The following is a 22,623-nucleotide window of genomic DNA, read 5'->3' as shown; positions in this document are numbered from 1 at the left end:
ATCTCTGGGGATTTTTTAAGATTATTATTAGTTAAAAGGTTGAAGGTGGAGAAAAGATACTTTGAATTATTTTTGTTTTCTATGATAAGTTTTGAAAAATGGGAGATTCTTGCCTGTTTGATTGTATTATTGTGACATTTTAGTTGTTCACGAAGAACTTCATAATGTACGGTGAGTTTGCTTTTTCTCCACCTTCTCTCTGCACTCCTGCATTGTCTTTTTGATTTTAAAATCTCTGGTTTATGTCTCCACGGGGATAAAAGCTGCTTTGGTTTAACAGTTTTTGTTAAAAGTGGAGCCACAGAGTCTAATGTGGATTTAAGTTTGCTATTAAAATTTTCAACAATAAAATCACAGGGTGCAGGTAAAATTTCAGCAGGAGTGCATTTTAAAACCTCAATAAAATTTGCAGCCACCTCAGAGGTAAGGCAGCGTTTCCTCACTGTTCTCACCGGGGCTTCCTGTTGGTTAAAACTGGCAATGTTAAAATACACACAATAATGGTCGGACACAGCCAGATCAACAACAGAGGACACACCAGTGGACAAGCCATAGGTTATGACTAGGTCCAGGGTGTGTCCCCTGTTGTGAGTAGGCCGTGTGACGTGCTGGTTAAAATTCATGCAGTTTAAAAGGTGTAAAAACTCTCTTGACAGTGGGTCAGAGTTGTTGTCGATGTGCAAGTTAAAATCGCCAGTTATTAAAATTCTATCATAAGTTGTCAGTGTGATTGATAAAAGGTCGGAGAGCTCACTGATAAAAGCAGTTGAGTAATGCGGGGGTCTGTATACATTAATGCAAATAATTGGTGGACTGCTAAAAACAAAAGCATGGTACTCAAATGATGAGTAACTGTTAAAAGAAACTTCCTTTGACATTAAATTGTTTTTAAAAATTGATGCAGTTCCACCTCCTCTCTTACATCCCCTGATAGAAAATAAAAAGCTAAAATTTGGTGGGCAAGCCTCGGTGAGGACAGCTGGAGCCTCTGTGCCAAGCCATGTCTCTGTTAAAAGCATACCATCTAACTTATTATCTAAAATCAATTCATTTATGATAAAAGATTTGTTTAAAAGGGAGCGCACGTTCAGCACGGCCAGGTTAATATAAAAGATTGCTTCTGTTAAAACCAAATTGTCTGTATGTCTCGGGGGAAAGTCTGCCTGTAGCGTGGGTTGTGCGGTTGTGGGTTATGTGTTTGTTGCATTTATATGGTCGATGATTCATTATTACAGGTATGGGAGCAGGTGTTGGTGGAACAGCAGTAGCAAGCTCAGTCCTATCAGCACTAGGGAAGCGTGCCCTGTGGGAGGCGCTGCAGGAGGCAATGTCCACAGGGTGCTCCGTAGAGGAAGTGGTCGGCACTGAGCAGGGGGTGTGACGCGAAGACAGTCACGCAGGTGTGAGAGACGCTGATTGTATGGTGTAGTGGATGTTTGAGGTTAACGTGCGGCTACCTAATTTGTTTGGGTGAAGTCCATCATGACGGTAAAACGACGGGCGATTCCAGAATAAATTAAAATTGTCAATGAAGTTAAAACCAATGGTGGTGCAGGCGGCGCGGAGCCAGGAATGAAGTTGCAGGAGTCGACTGAACCGCTCTGCTCCGAGGCCAAGTGTCGGGAGAGGACCGCTGATGAAGATTGACATCCCGCAATTCTTCAGGGCCACAAACAGATCGTTAAAGTGACACTTTAGCAGCTCGGATTCCCGACGACGCACATCATTGGCTCCAACGTGCAGGACCAAACGTTTAATGGAGTGTGGGAACGACTGCAACAAGTCCGGGAGTTTGTTTTTAATGTCATTGACGGTGGCTCCTGGAAAACAATGAGTGGTGGCATTGAAGAAACGGACGTTTCTAATTATGGAGCTACCAATGATGGCGGTGGTTGGGGCAAACAGTGGCTGAGGACGAGGGGCCGAGCGCTGGTGCCACAGTGTCACATCATCGGCGGAGGCTGGGGTCCCGCACGACTCTACAAGACCCAGAGCGCCACCAGAACGTCGTCGCGCCCTGAGAGCAGCCTCCTTCACCAACCTGCGCCGAGAGGTGGAGGTTGCGGACCTGACTGGAGGTTCCAGCGCAGACGACCCAACAGCCCGGGCCGCTGGCAGTGGACCAGTCAGAGAGGAGGCGAGATGGTCATTTTGGAGGGGAGGGAAGTCCTCAACACTCAAGATGTCATATTTGTTGTCCATCTGAAGCTCACAAGGCGGAGCAGGTAACGGACTGGGTCGCGTCCGCCGCCCTCCCAGCACTGTGGACCAGGGCTGTTGGTTGGGAGTGGAGCTGTTAGCTCGGAGCCTCGGATTGGGGCTAAAAGTGAAAGCTGCCCTCGCACTGCCGCTCAGCCATTTAGGCTTAGCCCCCTGCACCAGCCACGTATCCTCCCGGATGGAATTAAGTGGTGGAATTGAAGACGCTAGCCCAGGTGTCGTTGCGGCAGGCGGTTCGTCGGCGCGGAGCTGGGGAGCTAGGGCCGATCCCTCAGCCGGAGCTGAGCCAGTGAGCCCGGGATCTGTGTCCATGGAACCGGGACCGAGCATCGGGATGGTTGAATCCAGATCCGCGAGTCCGACTGAATCGGGACCAGTGGGACCCAGGCTAACAACAGAATCCAGCCTCATCTCTTCATCCCTGATCCAGTAGAGGTTGGAGATACGCTGCTCCAGCTCCGCGATCTTCTGCGATTTGTGGATACAGCTGTCACACTCGTGTGGGGAGGTAAGTGGAGCCATGCGGGGGGCAGGCGGGACAATCTGGAAACCAGAAAAGAAACTCCGGCAGCAACAGTGTAGTGCAAAACGGCGTAGCTCGTAGCTCTTTTACTGGTGTTTATGGCTGTGGGCCGCAGTGGAAAACTTACACGTGCCAAAGAGGAGTCCGCTGCGTTTTGTTGTCTTAGATCAGAGTGGGTTTAGGTCCGGCAAACAGCGAAACTTACCAGCGCGGGCCCATCTCTGGGCCCGTTGAGGTGAAAACGTATCCTGGATAAAACTTTGCCAGGTATCTGCAGATACTCCGGTGTCCAGGAGTGGAACAGAATGTGAGCAACTGTTGGTGCTCTGTTATATTAGTCTCTGGTAAAAACTCTGGATGGTATTTGTGCTCAGTAATTGAGGACGAGCTAAAGCTAAGCATCTGGCAGTGTGAGCAAGAAAAGACGGGAGGAGAGAGAGGAGGGACAGAGGAGAGGTGAGAGGGAGAAGCCATGGCTTCGACTGTGCTTATGCAAACAGATAGAGATAGGTGTATTGAGAAGATACTAAATAATTTGGAGAACGATCACGTTTTAAGAGAAAACAGTCCAGTGGTTCGCTCAGTCAGAGCTCAAGCTCAGGAGCGGCGTGGCTGGCTGTCCGGCTGTGCTGTCGCCTCCTGTGTGACGCGCTGTCACACAGGAGGTTATATGTGTTATATGTGTTTTTTTCTGGTTTTCAGACATGTTGAGATTTTGCTTAGAGTAGCGCCATCTTGTGCTAAGGTACCACAGGACTTTTTAATAACTTTTATTAAAGTATTTAAAATTCTTTGTTCAATTGTGATGACAAATTGCTCCTCTTGAATTCAAAACACCAGTGTGCCTGTGCCGGGTCTTGAACCAGCAACCTTGACATTCAAAGCTCTTCCTATGATGCAGTGAGCTACCTGGCCGCTCTTCAAACCTTCTGATGGTTCACTGGTCCTTTGGAAGTCTTGGTTTGCATCCTTCCACTCTGTCTCAACCATGACAGGACACTCATTGACCTCAGTTTCAGCCGCATTCAAGGACTTTGAGGAAAAAAATGTCCCAGAAAAAAAAGACAAATTGCAAATTTCCCCAATGTGGGATTAATAAATGCTTCTTCTTTGGATTTTGCTTGGAAATCCCAGCAAATTCAAGTTTTGGGTTTTTTTGGACATTAGGGGGAAAAAAAAAATCAACATTCTATGTTGTGTATATTTTCTATGTGTGTATTGTATCAGTGAGTGGAAAGAGTCTCTGTGGTCTGGTGAAAGATGACAGGAAGTGACGGAGCAGGAAGTTGACATTGTCTGTTGAAATCCATTTATTTCCTCATCTATATTTTCAGATGCACTGTGTGTTAATGAACCTTCTTCACGTGACTGATCCAGTCTCACATGCCACTGGCCACAGAGACTGATTCTGTCCCAGCAAAAACACAACACACTGTGTTCAGAGTCTGTTGGGTTTTTTCCAGTTGTTTCAGACATGATGAGATTTCGCTTTCTACCACTCCGTCTCATGCTGAACTGTGATTGGACGGTCGACGTTTAGTGGATTTATTCGGTTCTTTTGACCGAGGAGGCCTGCTGGAGACTGAAGGGAGTAAAAACAACACAAGGAATACATTTGTCAAAAACTTTATTCAGAAAATTCTTCAACCAACCAGAAACAACCAATGAGCTCAGGAGCAACATTAAAAGTGGTGGCACACAACCAGAACCTTTGATCCAAAGTGAAAAGGAGGCTTCATGCTGAGAACCATCTGCTCCGGCCTCCATCTCCAAGTCCTGCTTCTTCCACTGAGGATTCAGCTCCACCAGTGGCTTCTGGGACGTCTCTCCCAGTAACCACAGCAGCTTGTAGGGAGAAGCAGTCCGTCAGCCACCAGGCTCCACTGGGGTCAAAGATCGTGACACGCCCACACAGTGTTGGTGCGTGCAGCTTGCTGTTTGGCTCCACTGGTTGTAGTTCTGTCAGCCACCACTAGATGGAGCGCTCCTCTTCACTCTCCTCCTCATCCTCCCTCACCTCCAGCTGTCGAGAGAAGAAGAGACAGCAGGAGTCAGCACTCACGGTCCTTGAACGCATCATCACAGAGATGTTGACTATTGATGGAGATGATGGAGTGACTGGTGAGAAGAAGCAGACTCTCAGTCACATGTCAAGTGTGGAACATCAGAAGGTCATGTGACCATGGAGTGTTGGACTGATACTGAGGCCTGATGAAGATGAACTGATCAATAATTGAGTGGTGAACTGAGAGAAGAAGCAGTTTGGCAGCAGATGTTGGATGAATGAGGAGCAGCTGGACGTTACCATCCTCCTCTCACACTGTGACTGGGAACACTGGACCTCTGCTGTGGGATCAACTGGCTTTGGTGCTGGAACCATCATCCACTGGTTCCAAACCAGTACTGACCTCACACTCTCCAGTTGATAGTCTCTGCTGTGGACAAGATCCATCAGTGGCTTCACTGATGATTCCTTCAGCTGATTCCAACCCAGGTCCAGCTCTCTGAGGTGGGAGGGGTTGGACTTCAGAGCTGAGAGCAGCCAATCACAGCTGAGCTCTGGCAAACTGCAGCTCCTCAACCTGAATAGAGAATAAATGATGGAGAGTTTATAATGATGGAGAGTTTTTCCTGGGTGTCATCACTCTGAAAATCAAAGTGAAATGTCGACTTCAGAATCTGACACCACAGAAAATGTCACCTTGAAATTAAATCCTCGGTCCAAAACTAATGTGTGTTGAAATGATGTTTGGTCACATGACCACTGATGACCTTTTCTTTTCTTTTTAATTTAGACACTGAATGAAGTTTTCATATTTCTGGATGTCATTTTGATATGAATCAACCTTCAGTTCAATGTTTATTCAACATGTGTGATGAACTGTGTTTGGTGCTGAAACCATCATCCACTGGTTCCAAACCAGTACTGACCTCAGAGTCTCCAGTTTCCAGTCTGGACTCTGCAGAAAACCACTCAGCACCTTCACTGATGAATCCTGCAGCTGGTTCCCACCCAGGTCCAGGAGTCTGAGGTGGGAGGGGTTGGACTTCAGAGCTGAGAGCAGCCAATCACAGCTGAGCTCTGACAAACTGCAGCAACCTGAATAGAGAATAAATGATGGAGAGTTTTTCCAGGGTGTCATCACTCTGAAAATCAAAGTGAAATGTCGACTTCAGAATCTGACACTACAGAAACAGAGAGGGAGGGAGAGAGGGTGAGTGAATGAGCGCTGCAATCTGAAATCTGACCACTGGATGGCAGGATTTTACACACTGTGCCTTTAGACCAGTGGTTCTCAAACTTTTCTCTGTCACCCCCCACCTTGGAGGAAGGAAAGTTTTCATGCCCCCCCAGACAAAATCGTGGCAAAATTTTTTTTTTCAAATTGACTGAAACAACATAAAAGATGAACATTCCTCTCACCAGCTTTACGCATTTCTGCTGTGCAAATAATGTTTGACCTTTGACAATTTTTGTGACATCAAAACCAACATTCTTTTTTTTATCATTAACATTCATTTCACATTCAGTTCACTTTTCTCTTCATTTATGAAATCATTTATGTTGTTCAAATAAACAACTTTAGCAAATCACTCTTTGTGGCATCAAATCCTGAACATTACTTTTTAAACAAGAATACTTTCACTGTTCTGCTGTGCAAAGATCTTTTCTGGCAAAGCACTTTTGTAATAATAATAATAATAAACTTTTATTTGTACAGTGCTAAATCACAACCAAAGGCGTCTCAAAGCGCTTTATACAATCAGAGAGAACCAACCAGGCCCCCGGAGCAAGCAAGATGCGACAGTGGCTGGGAAAAACTCCCCTGTGGGAAGAAACCTAGGGCAGAACCAGACTCCAGAGGGCGATCATCTGCCTATGAGTAGTTGGGGTGAAGTAGAAAGATAGAGGAGAGACAGAGAAAGAGAGAAAGGAGCAGAGTGAGCCAGGGTGGCAGACAGGACAGAGTGAAAAACAGATACACCAACCAGGCAAAACGGATATAAACACAAAGAATAGGAACTAATTCAAGGCTGCTGTCCATGTGGAGTGTAAGTGTCCATGCTTTGGAAGGCAAGAGCCTAGCTCGATGGACAATCTGCCGATAGGACTAGTCCAGGTCTTAAGCGTGGTGGTGGGATGAAGCGATGACAGCAAGACCCCCAGGACAGCACAATCCAGCTCCTGGCGCAGTGGTCATCACCTGCCGGGGACACAGACACTGCGGCAGTATCATGCATATCGAGCATACTGTACAAAGCATAATGAGAGCATGGACAGAGTGGATAGAGTAAAAGATTGGATAGAGTAAAAGATTGATTGGGTGAGGAGAGTGATAAAGGCTCCGCCTGCACAGAGCAACGATCCCTGTAACGGGAGCGAAAGATCTCCCTCCACGGCATAAGCCTACAGCAGCTTAACTGACAGTGGATGGAGTCTAACTATAAGCTTTAAGAAAAAGGAAAGTCTTAAGTCTACTCCTAAATAAACTAACTGTGTCTGCCCCCCTCACCGAGGCTGGATTGTAAAATCCAATAAAGAAAATGAACTTTTTATCATCAACATTCCCTCTGTTTTCTATCAAGTTATTCTGTTGTGCAAATAACCATTCATTCACTTCACTAATACACTAACAATGGAGTTGAATATGTAGATAAAATAAGAAATGCAGGTATTTGGCAAGAGTAGTGAGAGTGTGTGAGAGTTACTGTATGAGGGCGTTTACCCACAGGCGCTCTAGGTAACATCTCGGTACGGTACGGGTCGGTATTCAGGCATTTCCATGAGCCCCAGCACGGTCCCAGGGGTTACGATTTTGGTACCTGCCTCCTTGGGGTTCGACGCGAGCAGAGCTGACACCGTATGGGTGACGTAGCTCGTGCAGGGCACTGATTGGGTAAAAGTTTTGATGAAAGCCAAAGGCAGTCTCTCATGAAAGACCAAAACCGCCATTTTTTAAATGCCCCGCGTGTGGATTTTTACAGTTTCACGTCTTAAAAACTGAAAAGATTATGAAACTGTACCACGGGCGAACGTAGAAATGCAGACGTTTCTGTTCTCTGTGGCCGAAGAAAAAGCTCATAGAGAGCTGGATGGACGGAGCGACACGCAATGAAAAGCCTTCCTGGTTTCGCAGCCGGTGGCCGTCGCTGTACAGCGAAACAGTGTCCGGAGAAACAAAAAAATAAAAATGCCGAGCGACTACCGACGCACCAAGGACTACAACAGTCGGAGTGGAACGAACAGAGAAAATGTTGGAGGTTTGTTCAGCCTAATTCGGATGCGATGGAACACCGCCGCGGTGTCCAACGGGAGTGAGACTGGCTCGACTCGGCCCCCTGGTGGACGACGAGAGAATAGTCGGCCACAACGCTATTTGAAAACATGCTTGAGGACTGTAAATGTGTTTTGTAACATCAAGCAACTTTAGTTTGAAGGCTATTTGCAAAGTAGAGCCATTGAATCGTGTCGATAAACCGCTAGCCACCACCGCTAACTCCGTGCTCTGCTTGTGTTGTGTTTGCTGGCAGCGAAAGTGGCGATTCTGGCTCGCAAGTTTCCTAAGTTTCACTCCCTATAGCGATTTTTAAACGCTGCTCGCTTGTTAACGCCGGTCGAATAGAGTTGTTGCTGTTTTGTGCTTTGTGTGGACTTAAGTTGTGCGGATATTCTTGTCTAATAATAAACGACTGTGAGACTCAGGTGATCGTTTCAGCGTCTACGTTTTCTCTTCTAGGAAAGTGTTTTGATACAAGTCAACAGTATGAAACAAAATCATTCTAAGACCTACGAAAATGTCTCGCACAAAACAAAACAAAACCACGGTTAATACAAAAAGTGAATCCTATGGTTTCCGGGACACGGGAGGCGCAAAAAAACCTTTGGTTCGCCTTGCAACCGTGACTCCGCCCACGCTCAGGTACTAGTCAGGCTTATGGAAATACATTTCAACCGAGCTGTCCCGTACCGTGAAAGGCTGGCACTAGCCGCACAGGGCTAGTGGGTAAACGACCTTAGCTGTGAAAGTGGGACACCTTGTGATGCCATGAGTTTAATTTTTATAGACAAAGCAAGGCCATTTTGGTTTACTGCTGAATGCTTCTTGTCTTTCTTGGGGGAAACTCTTTGTTTGTGTGTTTGTGTTGAAGGCCTTAGCTCTCTTTGGGATTCTATCATCTTTAGTTTTAAAATTTATCATCAGTGGAGAAGCGACAGGGTTACAGGCTTTTCTTGCTTCTCTACTCAAGAACTCTGTGAAACGTGCAAAATCTGGATAGCTGCCTGATGTGTCGAGTTCATCTACGACAACTCTACTCCACTTTCTCATAATCCATTCTGGCAGTTTTTTGAGCAATTTGTGGTTTTCCTCACAATCATTAAGGATAGCCAGTCCTTGAACGTGTGGAATTGCTTCAGTGCAGCTTCGGAGGAAATCAGAAAACTCTCGTAGTGCTAGTGGGTCATTTGTGCTGATCTTTGGCCATTTCATGAGCTTATAACGGAAAGCCTTTTATATGATGAACGGATTTCCATACCTGTCCTGTAGAACTTTCCACGCTCCGTTGTATGCGTTCTCTGAATCTCGATAAAAGACAGCTTTGCGCGCCTCTCCGGCAAGATAATTTTTGAGATAAAACATCTTCTCACTCACTGGTAGGGGCTTTTTGTCAATAAGAGTAATGAATGACATCTTCCAATCTGTGAATCTTAAAGGGTCGCCACTGAATGTGGTGGGTTCAGGGACTGGCAAGCGATTCATACTCAATGAACTAGCAATTGCTTGTGCTAGATTGGCAGACTCTTGGTTCAGTGTTCTTGCAGAAGCTGCTTGGCTAGGTTGGAATGATGCGATATCTGGATTTAAAGGAGCTTCTTTTTTCTGTCTTCTGTAGCAAGCAGAACCAATTTGAGTGTCAATTCCTTCATTATGGTCCTCAAAACTTTCATAGGCTCTGACAGGGGCTGCTGCTATAGCAACCTCCTTTTCTGCTTGTAACTGCTGCAGCTTTGCTCTCTCTTGTTCCAACTGTTGTTGCATTGCCACCTCTCTTTGTTTCATTTCTGACAACAGTTTTGCTTCTTTAAGTTTCCATTCACTTTCTAAATTGTGGACATGTGCTTGCTCTGCTTGAATTTCTTCGATGGCCTTGGATTGCTCCATTTTAACAGCGAGCTCTGCCTTTGCATTAACTATGCTGCTGTGAGTACTGCTTGAGCCAGAGTGATTGCTTAATTGCTCTGATGGGCTTGTGGTTTCAGTTTCGGTGTGACCAAAGACAGACCCATATTCCCTTTTGTTTAAAATTTCTCTAACTCTTTCCTTTTCAAGTTGATTATTATATTCTTTATCAATGGTTTCTATGCGGTTGCTTACAAGTTCACAGATTTCCTTTGTTAGTGTACCACAGGCGTCCATTTTGTTCACAATCTCAGGTGTAGTGTCGCTGTTACGTAGAATTGGTTCATATTGCTGTTTTACGGTTTCATGCCTTGTTTCAATATCTTTCTGTTTGTCATTTAGGTCTTCTAAGAAGCACAGGGTTTTTAGTTTTGTCCTTGCCTCCCTTGCTGTAACTTTCCAAGAGTTATAAGCCTTGTGAAATGTTTTTCACGTTTTTTTGGCATTTTCATGATGCATTTCTTGACCTTTCTCTGTTCGTTTTCTCTGATGTGAGCTAGACTCGAGTGGGGTGTCCACAAGATTGTCTATTTTTTCCGTTGGGAGTGACATTTTTCTTGCCTTGCAACTGTTTTAGTTCAACTGTCTACTATGCCTAAATCTTTACTTATAAGGTGTAGCTATCTTCACCACAGAGTAACAATATGTCATGCATTCACAGACCATGAAGATATATAGACCCTTTCATAAACATGAATTATTATTCCATTGACACGTTTGACAAACACCATGAAATATCGTCAATATCAGTTCACTTTTTCAATTTATTTGACCTCAGAATATATTCAAGACACTTTAGTTGCATTGTGAACTTATGTGGATAAAGTCTCTTTGGCTCCTTCACACTCAATGTCTCTTTCTTTACCTTCTGTAGTTGTACCATTAGTATATTGTCGTTTTAATCTTGCCTGAGCATCATGAGAAGAGCGAAGTCGTCTGGCTTGTAGCAGGTCAGCAGATGAATCTAGAACCGGATGGCGTCAACTTCTCTGCAGGGATCCATTGCAGCTGGGGCTTTCGCTGATCGTCGTCGGGGGAGTTTTCACTGTAGCAGCCCACTTGGAATTACTCGCAAACGCAGAGGGTTTTTACGGGTGTTCTTTTATTCTTCTCCTCCTCCTAATCCTTCACGTTTGACACAGTGAAAACTAATAAATAAACAAAACAACAAAACAAAATACAATGACGTGGTGTCATGCTTCAGCAAACAATACAAATCATATTTACATCTTTTGAATCAATCAACAATTATCCACCATAAACTCAATATTTCACATTAAATACATCAATAAACTTTGCCTACCTCCTTCCGCTTTCCAAGGGTGATAAACTTGAACTCAGTCTGCTAAACCTTTAGCTTCGACACTTCGTGATGATGCTCCTTACATAAGATAACCAACAAAGAAAAACGTAAGGCAAGCCACAGTGACACAAACTTTCACAAGATTAACACATTACGTTAGAAGTAGATTTTACATGTTTTACCGACTCTGAAGTGAGATGGAGCATGTTGCTTTCCGAGGCAGGAGCAAACTTTCTTCGGCAAAAAGGAAATAGGCGGTTTTCAAAATAAAGGCACAAACGAAAAACGGTAACACAACAACACTTTAAAATAAAATCACTGCCATTTACAGTTTTTCCTTATGATGTTGAAAAAGAATAAAACTTTTTATTATTATTTCAATTATGGAATCCAGCGACAGTTCAAGAGGAGAGACCCCACCCCCACCCCCACAAGTTCAGTTAAGCCATTGCACACAAATGGAAGCATGATGAGCAAAATATTCTATTCAATATCTTTATCGTACATTTTTGTATTAAAACAAGCTTCATTTTGGTGTGAGAAGTTGTGTGTTTTATCCGTTCCGACAAAGGTCTCGGCTTGAATACGTCGAATGCTTCCGTATTGAAAAAAAGACACTTGGAAGATGTTTTTTTAAGAAATGTCCACTGGCCTTTGAGTAGTAGTGGGATGAGTTCGGAGCAAAGATTTCATCATTTTTTTGTACTCAGAAGGAGAAGTACTTGGTAAACCACTCCTGTTTCAGCTCCTCTCGCCCCCTCTGCTCCAGATATGGGCCCCTACAAAAACAAATAAACATTTATTTAGAGTGTCTTAATTTGAAATGGTTGCAAAGCAAAATGTGAGCCATTGGCCGTTAAATAAAATGTTTTTTTATAGTGTTTTCTTTGATTCTTTCTAATTCAAAAAAGAACTGCATGTTCTCCGAAAATGTAAACCTTGCAGAAGGGGTGGACCACCTTGCCAACTTGCAATAAAAAAGCATTTTCAGTCAGTCTCAGCATACCCTGACCAATCAGCCTCTTTAACATTTTGCTATAATCAGGTAGCAGCTGCCGCAAGCTGGCCCAGTCCCAGTAGAAGATGGAGGAAAACAGGAATTGACTGTGAGCTGAGCTGCTGCTGAAGAAACTTGGAGAAACTTTTGTGTATACGCGGTGGTTTTTATCATATTAAAAGAAGTCTTGGGATTCACTTTACATTGAGTTATAAAGAAACTGGGAACAAAGATGGGAAATAACAAAAAAACATGCTTGTTGCTTTTGTATTTAAAAGATACAAATTCTCTGCAAAGTCATTACCCTATCGTTATTTCAGTTCTATTTCTTGAAGTGGAGCTATTTGAACTATGCTGTTGTGTAGTTAAATATAAAGATAGATGATATTTCAGAGGGGGATTATTTAGAGTTCCTTCATCTTTTGGGGTAAAAGTTCAGTTTTCAGTACAGACAAAAATAAGCATGGAGAAAATGACATTGGTTATTGTTATTAAAAGTGTAAGCATTCAATAATGACTCCTTGGTTGTAAGCATTAGTGATTACAGTTTGGTTGTGCTGCCGTTGAAAAACAAAAAGAAACTATAGTATCAAGAGAACCAAAAAATGATCCAGGTGCTAATGCAACACCTCTGGTCAGTTCAGTCCAGATGATTCTGCTACAACTTTGTCCTTTTTGCAAAAACTAATTGCAAATGTATTTTTTCATTAAAAGCAAAAAAAAAAAAAAAAAAGAACTTTTTAATTTAAGTACATTTCAGAGCTTTTACTTTTGTATCTTTACTTAAGTAAAGGAGTTGAATCAGTACTTTTACGTTTACCAGACTATTTTTCTACATACAAATCCATACTTTTGCCATCTATAACTAGGAAGCAGTTGCTTTCAGCTGCTTTTAAGAAACAAACAACGCTCAGAAACACTAGAAACATCCTGTATCAGTACCAGTAGATTAGGCTCTTTTGATCTGTGTTGATGCAACGAGGCTCCTCCTACCTGTTTGAGTGGCTCTGCAGGTCCGTGTGTGGATCCTAGCAGGAAGGCGACACGTAGCGGATGCCCGTCTGTGGCGAGGGGCAGACGGGCAGCGGGGCGGTGGGCGCCGGGGTCGGGGGGGATGCAGGAGGTGCGGGACCTGGACGAGCGGAAGATGGAGGGGGAGGAGGGCTGGCCCAGCGATAGGGAGGTGTGCATGTGCGGCAGGGAGGAGGTGGAGTAGTGCGGGGAGGGGTGAACGTGGGAGCTGGACTGGTGGGGGAGGGTCGAGGAGGAGTGCTGATGGAGGGAGGCGGGGGAGGGGGAGGAGGAAGAGGTGGAGGAGGTGTAGGAGCGGAAGGTGCTCCGGTCGAAGGTGGTGGCGGTGGCGCTCGGGACGCTGGTGGGACACGCGGGAGACTCCGTCTGCTTCCGCTGTCGATGACAAACAGCAGAGTCCAGGGCGACTTGTAGGACTTTGCATTTCATGAACACGGCAATGATCCTCAACCAGCGAGTCAAAGGTGTGCAATAAATGTTATGTGAGTAATATTTGGAGATTCTGAAGAAGAAAGCGACATCAATGCAGCACCCAAACCTGGATACCGCAGCCCCGTTCTAAACTAGCATGAGGCTACCTGGCTAAACTAGTGAGAGATGGGATCAGGCAGCTTGAAAGCAACCTGGACTGACTGGACACGAGAAATAAATCAAAAGGATTCAGACAGTGTGAGGTTACCGGTACACAGAACTCAGGAGATTATTTACACTGTACTGTAGTAGGTGATTCACTTCTGCCATTCATCTTTTAATCAGGTCCATTTGTTTTGAGATAGTAGCGGTGGTTTTGTATTTTTTATCTAATTTTATTACAATCATTATTCAGAAGGACAAATGATTTTCAGTGTTGCATGCAGCCGTCAGATTGTCACGTCTTCTGACTCAGGAGTGTGTTTGATATTTGGAAGAAGAAGAAGAAGAAGAAGAAGAAGAAGAAGAAGAAGAAGAAGATTTTTTTTTGATTTTTACAATCACATTTATTTACAAAGTACAGGCTAAAAACTTATGCACCTTTCCTAATTTAAATAAATGATTAAAACAAAGAAATAAATGAACTAAAAAATAAAATAATGAACAACAACACAAAATCAAAAACCAAACCAAAAGAGACAACCCATTCAAAACAAAACGAAATAAAAATAAAAGTATTAAATGAATAAATACATAAATAGACAAATAAAAAATAAAAACACACACAAAAAAACACAAACACAAATCAAAAGCCAAAAAAAAGAAAACATTCAATCTTTTAGTGCATCAGAAAAAAATAACTTATTGTTTAAAATAGCACACAAAATATTCTTGTGGCACCAGATGTTTTGGAAAGCGTCAAGGTCTTTCACCATTTTAAAAAAAGAAAACTCTAGGTGGATTCGGGAACGCAGGTTACGGCGCCACACCATTGTTGCATCATCGCTACCGAGACATTCTATTTTATTTTTCCTTGAGATGTAAATTGCCATTTTCGCTTCTCCAATAATAAAATTTAAAAGTTGCCACATTTCTTTGTTTTTTTTGCTGTAGCCCGTACCATAAATAAAATTTGTGATTGTAAAATTAAAAGAACTAAAAACATTTGTTAAAACAATAAAAAATGCAGTGAGTCTAAAACAATCAATAAAAATGTGAAAAACCGTTTCGCTGGAGAAGGGGCACTGGTTGGACACAGCAGGGTTAATGATGGAGATAAAAGCATTGGAGGCAATGGCCCCATGCAGCATCCGCCACTGAAGATCTCCTGTTCTTTTCTTCAGTGGCAGCTTGTACAGGACCCTCCAGTGAGGTGTACCGTCCAGTCTTTTACTCCACGCACACGTTGTTCTTTTCCCCAGAATCTTTTGGTTAAAAACTTGGACGCACACTTTATAGCGGTCCTTCTTCTTAGTGTGACCAAGGTGAAGGGATGTGGTCTTCAGTAGAGGGCCTTCGGTCTCAAGGCGAGGGGTGATTCTTAAAGCCGGGAAGGGTTCTGTGGTGTCTGGCTCTGTGCCTGACTCCAGCTGCACGAGGAGACTTTGTTCTCCAGGGGATAGTCTCTCCCTCCACAGCTGGAGCAGTCTCTCCGTCATCCTGGTGGACTGCAGGCCCAGCACACTTCCCACAGTCTGGTGGTCACCAAGGGTCGGTCCTGCCGCTTGAACCAGGCGCTGCAAGTCCACGGTGTTTGTCCTGAGCAGAGCAGCCGTCAACCCGGGCGTCGCACCACTAGAAATGTCCAATCTGGCACCATGAATAAGTGGTTCTTTTAAAAGCCAGAGCAGAGAATCGGAGGTGTTTTTTTCTTTGCTGCTTTTAAAAAAAGCCCATACTTTAAAAACACTTTGATAAAAAAGAGGAATCCCATTTAACTTTAAAAAATTGGAATCCATTAAAAACAGAGCAGTATCCAGTCCCAGTTGACTCACCTCTCTGAAGATGCAGCTGGCCACACCCCTCCACACCAGGTCTGTTGGACCAGTCAGGAAGCGCTGGAGAAACTGCAGCCTGAAAGCTGCAGTCCTGCTGGCCAGGTGGATGAGGCCCTGTCCCCCCTCCTCTCTTGGTAAAAACAGCACCCCCTGTGGCACCCAATGTTTTTCATCCCAAAAAAAAATCTAGGACTTTTTCTTGGATTCTGACCATAAGTCCAGCTGGAGGATCCAGACAGGACAGTCGGTGCCACAGGAGGGACGCGACTAGGTTGTTTAAAACCAAAACTCTGCCTCTATAGGACTCTCAATGTCACTGTACAACACACGGATCATGGCAATGAAGCCAGGGCTGAACCCAAACCTCCCCATGACTTTCCAGAGGAAGCTGTGTTCAACCCGGTCAAAAGCCTTTTCCTGGTCTAGCGAAATGAGACCAGTGTCAATACCCAATGAGCTGGAGACCTCCAAAACATCCCGAATTAGGTAGACGTTGTCTACCATGGACCTGCGGGGTACACAGTAGGTCTGGTCCCGGTGGATGACCTGCTCCATGGCTCTTCCCAGCCTGGAGGCCAACGTTTTGGACAGTATCTTATAGTCCACGCAGAGAAGGGACACCGGGCGCCAGTTCTTAATTTCCTGCAGTTGTCCTTTTTTAGGAAGGAGAGTCACCACTGCTCTTCGACAGGAGAGAGGGAGGGAACCACTGTCCAAGCTTTGGTTCAGAACCTGGAGCAGGTCAGCTCCTAGAATGTCCCAGTACTCGTTGTAGAATTCAACGGTGAGTCCGTCGATCCCCGGGGATCTCCGTCCCTGCATGCCCTTCAGGGCAGCCGTTAATTCCTCCAGCTGTAGAGGGCGGTCCAGCTGTGCATTGATGTCAGCTGACACCTGCGGTAGAGCTCTGAGAAAGTCTTCCTCCAGTTCAACGTCTTCCTCATACTCCGACGAGTAAAGCTGTGAGAAGAACTGTGTGGCTCTGCTCCTGATCTCCTGGGGCTCGGTCAGCTCCTGCCCGGTGTCCGTCAGCAGGCAGTGGATGTCCTTGTACTGTCCATTCTTCTTCTCCAGTTCGAAGAAGTAGCCAGAGGGAGCATCCATCTCCGAGATGTTCTGGATCCGGGACCGGACCAGCGCCCCCTGTACCCTTGAGTCCAGCAGGCTGGCTAAGGCCATCTTTTTGGAGTTGAGGACTTCAATGCGCCCTCGATTTCCTGTGGAATAGCCAAGCGCTTCTAATTCCACTATTTCACTCTCCAGGTCTTTGATTGATCTACATGTATACTGTGTGACATTGAGAGTGTACTGCTGACAGAGTAGTTTAATTTGTACTTTTCCATGGTCCCACCACTGGCTAAGACTACTAAAATCAGATATTTGATTTTTAAAACCACACCAGAAAACTTTTAAAACTTCTTTAAAACCTTTATCTAAAATCAAAGCAGAATTAAAATGCCAGTAGGCGCTCTTTGGTAAAATATCTTTTAGTATGACGTCACATAAAACCAGAGAGTGATCAGAAAAAACAGATGGCACAATCCTACAATCTTTAAAAACATTAAAATGATGCTTAAAACAATAAAACCTGTCTAACCTCGCTAGAGAGACTCCGTTCTCTCTCAGGTGGGACCAGGTGTACTGACGACAGTCTGCATGCATCCTCCTCCACACATCCACCAGGTCATGGGAGTAGACCAGCTGCTTCAGAGTGTGCTGGGAAGCTGGATGTGGCTCTGTGGTTGCGGTCTAAAAACTCATCTTCAGTACAATTAAAATCCCCGCCCAAAATTAAATAATCCTCTGAGCCGCAGCTGTTTAACTTATTATTAACAATTTCTAAAAACCTCTTCCTCTCTGCTCCATGGTTTGGTGCATAAATGTTCATAAAAACCAGATTAAAACTGTGGACCTTGGCTTTGACCAGCAGGCATCTCCCCTTCACCACCTGCTCCACCTCCACAGAGGATGGAGAGAACCTCTTGGAGAGGAGGATGCCCACTCCTCCACTTGCCGTGGTGTTGTGGTTTAAAGACACGCTGCCCTCCCACTCCTTCTCCCAGCACCCCTCAATACTTGGGTCACTGTGGACCTCCTGAAGAAATAAAGTGTCCAAGTGCTTTCTTCTTGCTGTGTCCAACACAAGTGCCCTCTTTTTTGGTTCTCTGGCTCCATTCACATTGAGCGTTCCAATTTTTAAAACATCCATGTTTGGGATTAAAAAGCACAAAAATAAGAAAATAAAAACACAGATAAAAATAAAATCCCTGTCATCATTTTAAAAATGTATTTCTTTTCGGACTCGTATAAGGTGCTTTTTTAACCTGAAGATTTCTTGCTCAGTTAAATCTGATGAAGATTTGTTTTTTATAACATGTTTGGCAGACAGAAAAAAGGTGACTTTGTCAGGAAAGTGCATGTCAATGTTCAGGTTTTTAACTCCTTTTGTTTTTTGCAAAAAACTTTTTATCATCTTTGCTGAATAAAAATGTTTCTCTCTATTAGCTAGAGGTGTTGTTAAAACTATTTGTGAGAGCGACAATTCGCTGCAGTCAGATATGGCGCCCTCACTGTCACTGCTGTCTTCTGCAGCAGCTCCAGCCCCCAGTCTACCAGTTTTCCCTCCCCCCTCATTTGACACTGTCTGTTTCCTTTTGCTGCGTCTCTGAGACACAGCAGTTTTCCATTCCGGTGTTTCACCCAGACCATCAGTTTGTTCAGTCACACAAGAAGACCCACCACCAGTTTTCTCATCCACACCACCCAGTGCTTCAAACACACCTCCACCCACTATCGTGTCCTCTGAAGGATCTTTTTCTTTTCTTTTTCCTTCACCTGATTCCTCCACCTCACCCGTTTCCTTCACCTCACCTGTCTCCCTCACCTCATCTGCTTCCACCACCCCACCATTTTCCCTCACCTCACCTAATTCATTCACCTCACCCGTCTCCCTCACCACACCCGCACCCAGCCCCGCTAACTTCCCTAATTCCTCCACCTCACCTACTTCTAACCCCCCACCTCACCCGTCTCCCCTCCCTGACTCCCTGACTCACCTGTCTCTCCCAACTCACCCTCTTCCATCTCCTTGACCTCTCCACCTTTGTTCACTCTCACCTCCTGCTCCTTCGCTCCCTCTTCCCTGCTCGGGCCAGCGGTGCCCCCCGCATCTCTGGAGTTTCTCCGTCGTGGAGCGGGGACGGGCTTTCCGCTCGGAGCTGCCGCAGCCGCGACTGCCACACCGCCGACCGGACCCGTCGCGTCAGCACCCGCCCGGTTTCGGACAGGCTCTGACGAGGTGTCCCTCCGCCCCACAGCCGAAGCATTTTACCTCCGATGATGTGGCAAACAGAGTATAATCGAAGTCATCCACTCGTACGATGAATCGATAGTTGAACTCTTGTGCCCTGTTATTTAATATCATGTAAACCTGCCGCCTGTGTGACACCACATGGCGAAGCAGCGGAGATTTACACCCAGAAAGCAACTTTCTGATCGGGGAGACCACCTTACCCTGCCGGGACAGTTTTTGGAGCAGGAACTTGTCGCTGATGAAGGGGGGGACGTTGGACAGGGTGATCCGGGCTGCCGGCTGTGTGAGCGGCTGCACCGCCTCGAACAGCCCGATCACCGTCACCCCGGTCTCTACCAGCAACTTTACCTGCTTCACCTTCTCTAAAAACAGGACCACAGCTCAGTTCATTCGGGCTGCCGACTTCACCGAGCTGTGTCCGATCCGCTCCCCGACGGGGACGCTACATCTTCTACGTTGCACGAGGAGCCGGCACCTAGTTTAATGCCGTGCTTCCTTGACAGGGAGGAGAACCCTGCGGCCGCCATGACGGCGCACCTGGTCTCCTCCTCCCGACCAGACGGCGTCTGGCCGCAAAACACAACAAAACAAACACTAAAAACTAAACTAACTCACACTAAAATAAACTACACAAATACACAAAAACAACCACCAAAGTGTAAAGAATAGAATAAAGTTATAGGTAGCGCAATCGCTTTCAATTTTCTCTCTCCCTCTCACGCTCCTTCCGCTCAGAAGAAGAAGAAGAAGAAGAAGAAGAAGAAGGAGAAGAAGAAGAAGAAGAAGACGACGAAAAAAAAAGTCCTCTGTCGCTACACAACGATGTACACAAGTAACGTGAAGCCGGGACCGCCAGTCCGGTTGACAAACATCGTAAAGTAAAAAAAAAAATGTTACGCAACAACGATGTCAATAATCCATAAAAAAGTCTTAAACTAAGACAATAAAATGGTTTTGTAATATTTATATCTTTATTAACTAAGTGTAGCAGTATGAACCCAAATAGTGCGTTGATTACCCGTAATGCCATTGGTGGCAGTGACGGGCCAAGCCGTATAAAAACGCCCATCTTCGCCAGCTCTTGGTTCTGCGCCTTCCGTCATTTGGACGTCATTTCCGGTCGGGGTTTTAGTTTGGATGCTGCAATTGTGCCCTGTGCATGCTGCCCGGGCTTTGTGAATTTCTGGAGCTCCCGGCGGTAAACGCCAGTGTTGGAGATTGTCCCCTTAGATTGTCCCCTTCCTGCCTCCTCCTGCATGTGCAATAGAACCTTGCTGAGAGGACTGGCTGCAATCACCCCAGTTTCTGCTGCTCTGTCTACCGTCCTGTCAACTGTTTTGTCGACTGCTCCGTCGAGCCCTGTGTCCCGACTCTGTTGCTTCGCCGCTGCTGCCTCGCCGCTGTGCCTCACCGCTGCTGCTGCTGCTTCACCGCCGCCGCCTCACCGCTGCTGCTGCTGCTTCACCGCCGCCGCCTCGCCGCTGCTGCTGCTGCTGAGCCGCCGCCGCTTCGCCGCTGCTGCTGAGCCGCCACCGCCTCCCCGTCGCTTCGCCCAGTGTATTGTGTGTGGGTAAAAGAGAGAGCGTGTGTTCGTGTGAGAGAAGGTGAGCGATTGTTAAAATAAGTTGCCATTGTTGTTCGTTTTTATTGTATTAATTGTTGTTTTTCCTTCTTTTAGTTGTTGGAGACTGGTGGTGGCAGTACCAGTGTGGTGGTGGTGGTGGAGACCCTCCACGTTTGGTTTCCTTTTGTTTTGTGCACAAGTATAACTTTAGACTTTGTTTTTTTGGGATTTGTTATTATTTGTTATTTTCAGCTTCACCACTCACACTGGTCCATGACCATTCAACCAGCTCCAGCTTTTGTTTGTTTTTACTTAAAAAGAAAAGATTTTATTCACTGTCTCTTGTATTCAATAAAAGTTGTATTTTTCATTATCTGAGAACCACATCCTGCATCCGTTACCGGGTAGCAAACCTGTGTGTCTTTTTTAGTTTAGTTAATGCCTGGGTGAAATTCCCAGGGTGGTGTTGTCGGTCCCCATTTCTCTTGTTTTGCTAATCCATTTTATCATTAGTTCTATTCTGTTCAGTTCACCCCTACCCTCGCCACAACTTGGCGTTGTCGGCAGGATTCTCGGTTTAAACGGTCAAGACGTGTGTTCTCTGTTTGTTTTTTTTGTTTGTTTTGTCTTTCTATTTTTGGGGGGATTTTCTTTTGAATGTGTTTTTTACTTGTATTAATCCTGTTTCTTATTGTGTGTAGATTGGAGCATATTGGTGACAGAGCAGCAGTGACTTCTTGAGGACCCTCGTGAATGGTGGTGAGGTTTTATTCTAGGTGTAACTTTCCCCCTTTTATCTTTTGAGTGCTATTGCATCATAGCAATTGTTTTTGATTTAGGGAATTCTTTTTTTTAGTCATGGAGGAGGGAATACAAGAGCTTAGGGACTTGATTGCACATTTAAAAGCCGATAACGAGAGGTTGTGAGGGGAACAGGCTGGCCCTAGTGGTTTACCGTCCACCTTGTCTGCCCAACCAGGACTAATTTTTGTATCTAGGGATAGGAAGTGTCCCATTTTTAGGGGATGGTCAGGTATAGGTTTGAGTGAGTGGGTGGAGGAGGTACAGGCGAGCATGAGGGCTCTGCGCTTATCCCGATCCTTCCAGGCGTTCTTCCTGTTTGACCATCTGGAAGGGGAGGCTAAGGAGGAGATACGGTACCGCTCTGCCGCTGAGAGGGAGGATCCTGCAAGAATACTTGCCATTTTAGAGGAGCTCTATGGGTGCACAGAGTCGTATGTGGCACTGCAGCAGGCCTTTTTCTCCAGAAGACAGCAAGAGGGAGAAACTCTTCAGGAGTTCTCTCTTGCTTTGATGGGTCTCATGGGGAAGGTAAAGCAGTGTGCCCCTACTGCCATGCCCAATGCTGAGACGCTTTTGAGAGACCAGTTCGTTGAGCATGTCCTGAACTGTTCCTTGCGGCATGAGCTGAAGCAGTTGGTGCGTCGGCAACCCGATTCCACTTTGTTGGATGTAAGAGCTGAGGCCATCCACTGGGAACGTGAAGGTTCGCTTGGTGGTGCGAGGGGCCGCAGTCAATCAGTTTCCACTGCGTATGGTGGTCAGTATGGCGTTTCTGGCAGCCCCCAAACTGCTGCGCAGTCAGAGATGAGTGAAATGAGTGATATGCTACGGCGTCAGCAGGAGCAGCTTAATCAGCTGATGGCCAGTATCGCTCAACTGCAGAACTCCAGTCAGCACCGCCGTCCACCCCGATCCGGACCTTTAGTATGTAGGCGTTGTAACCAGCCTGGGCACTTTTCGCACGAGTGTGATGGGGTGCGTGTTCCGCCTCGTTCACAGTTCTCTCTTCGACCTCAGTCAAATTCTGGTCAGCAGTCTCAATCCCCTTCTGTGGCGGAAAACTAGTGTCCGTCAAACTGCAGAGCCACAGTTTGGACAGGGCCGTTACTCACAGGCTGTTTTATCTGACGTGGATGCTTCCGGATTAATTTCATCTTGCTCTCATTTAGATGTGAACATGAGTGGCGTTAGGGTCCCTTGTGTTGAGTGTTTCTTTCCGCCAGCATCTTGAGCCTTTGGGCCAGGAACGCCTCCGTGCCTGCCATTGGTTAGAGGTCA

At 45.6% G+C, this 22,623-nt stretch overlaps 2 protein-coding genes across 2 annotated transcripts in view; both read right to left on the bottom strand.

The window, feature by feature from the left end:
• Positions 1-22,623, bottom strand: part of LOC142879624 (NLR family CARD domain-containing protein 3-like) — a 185,109-nt gene that overhangs the window by 23,319 nt on the left and 139,167 nt on the right. The window lies entirely within an intron of this gene.
• LOC142879620 (uncharacterized) overlaps positions 4,036-22,623 on the bottom strand; it is a 156,086-nt gene continuing 137,498 nt past the window's right edge. The window contains exons 6-7 of the mRNA XM_076013002.1: positions 5,152-5,325; positions 4,036-4,766 (exon numbers count right to left, since the gene is read on the bottom strand). Coding sequence (XP_075869117.1) covers positions 4,757-4,766; positions 5,152-5,325 — 184 coding nt within the window. The 3' untranslated portion in view covers positions 4,036-4,756. The remainder of the gene's footprint in view (positions 4,767-5,151; positions 5,326-22,623) is intronic.

The sequence above is a fragment of the Nelusetta ayraudi genome, unplaced genomic scaffold (genome assembly GCF_046127955.1).
Source record: "Nelusetta ayraudi isolate G7.1 ecotype Tasmania unplaced genomic scaffold, CSIRO-AGI_Nayr_v1 ptg000137l, whole genome shotgun sequence".
NCBI classification, from domain to species: domain Eukaryota; kingdom Metazoa; phylum Chordata; class Actinopteri; order Tetraodontiformes; family Monacanthidae; genus Nelusetta; species Nelusetta ayraudi.
Note: the sequence above shows the minus strand (reverse complement) of the source record. Positions and strands in the feature narration are given on the sequence as shown.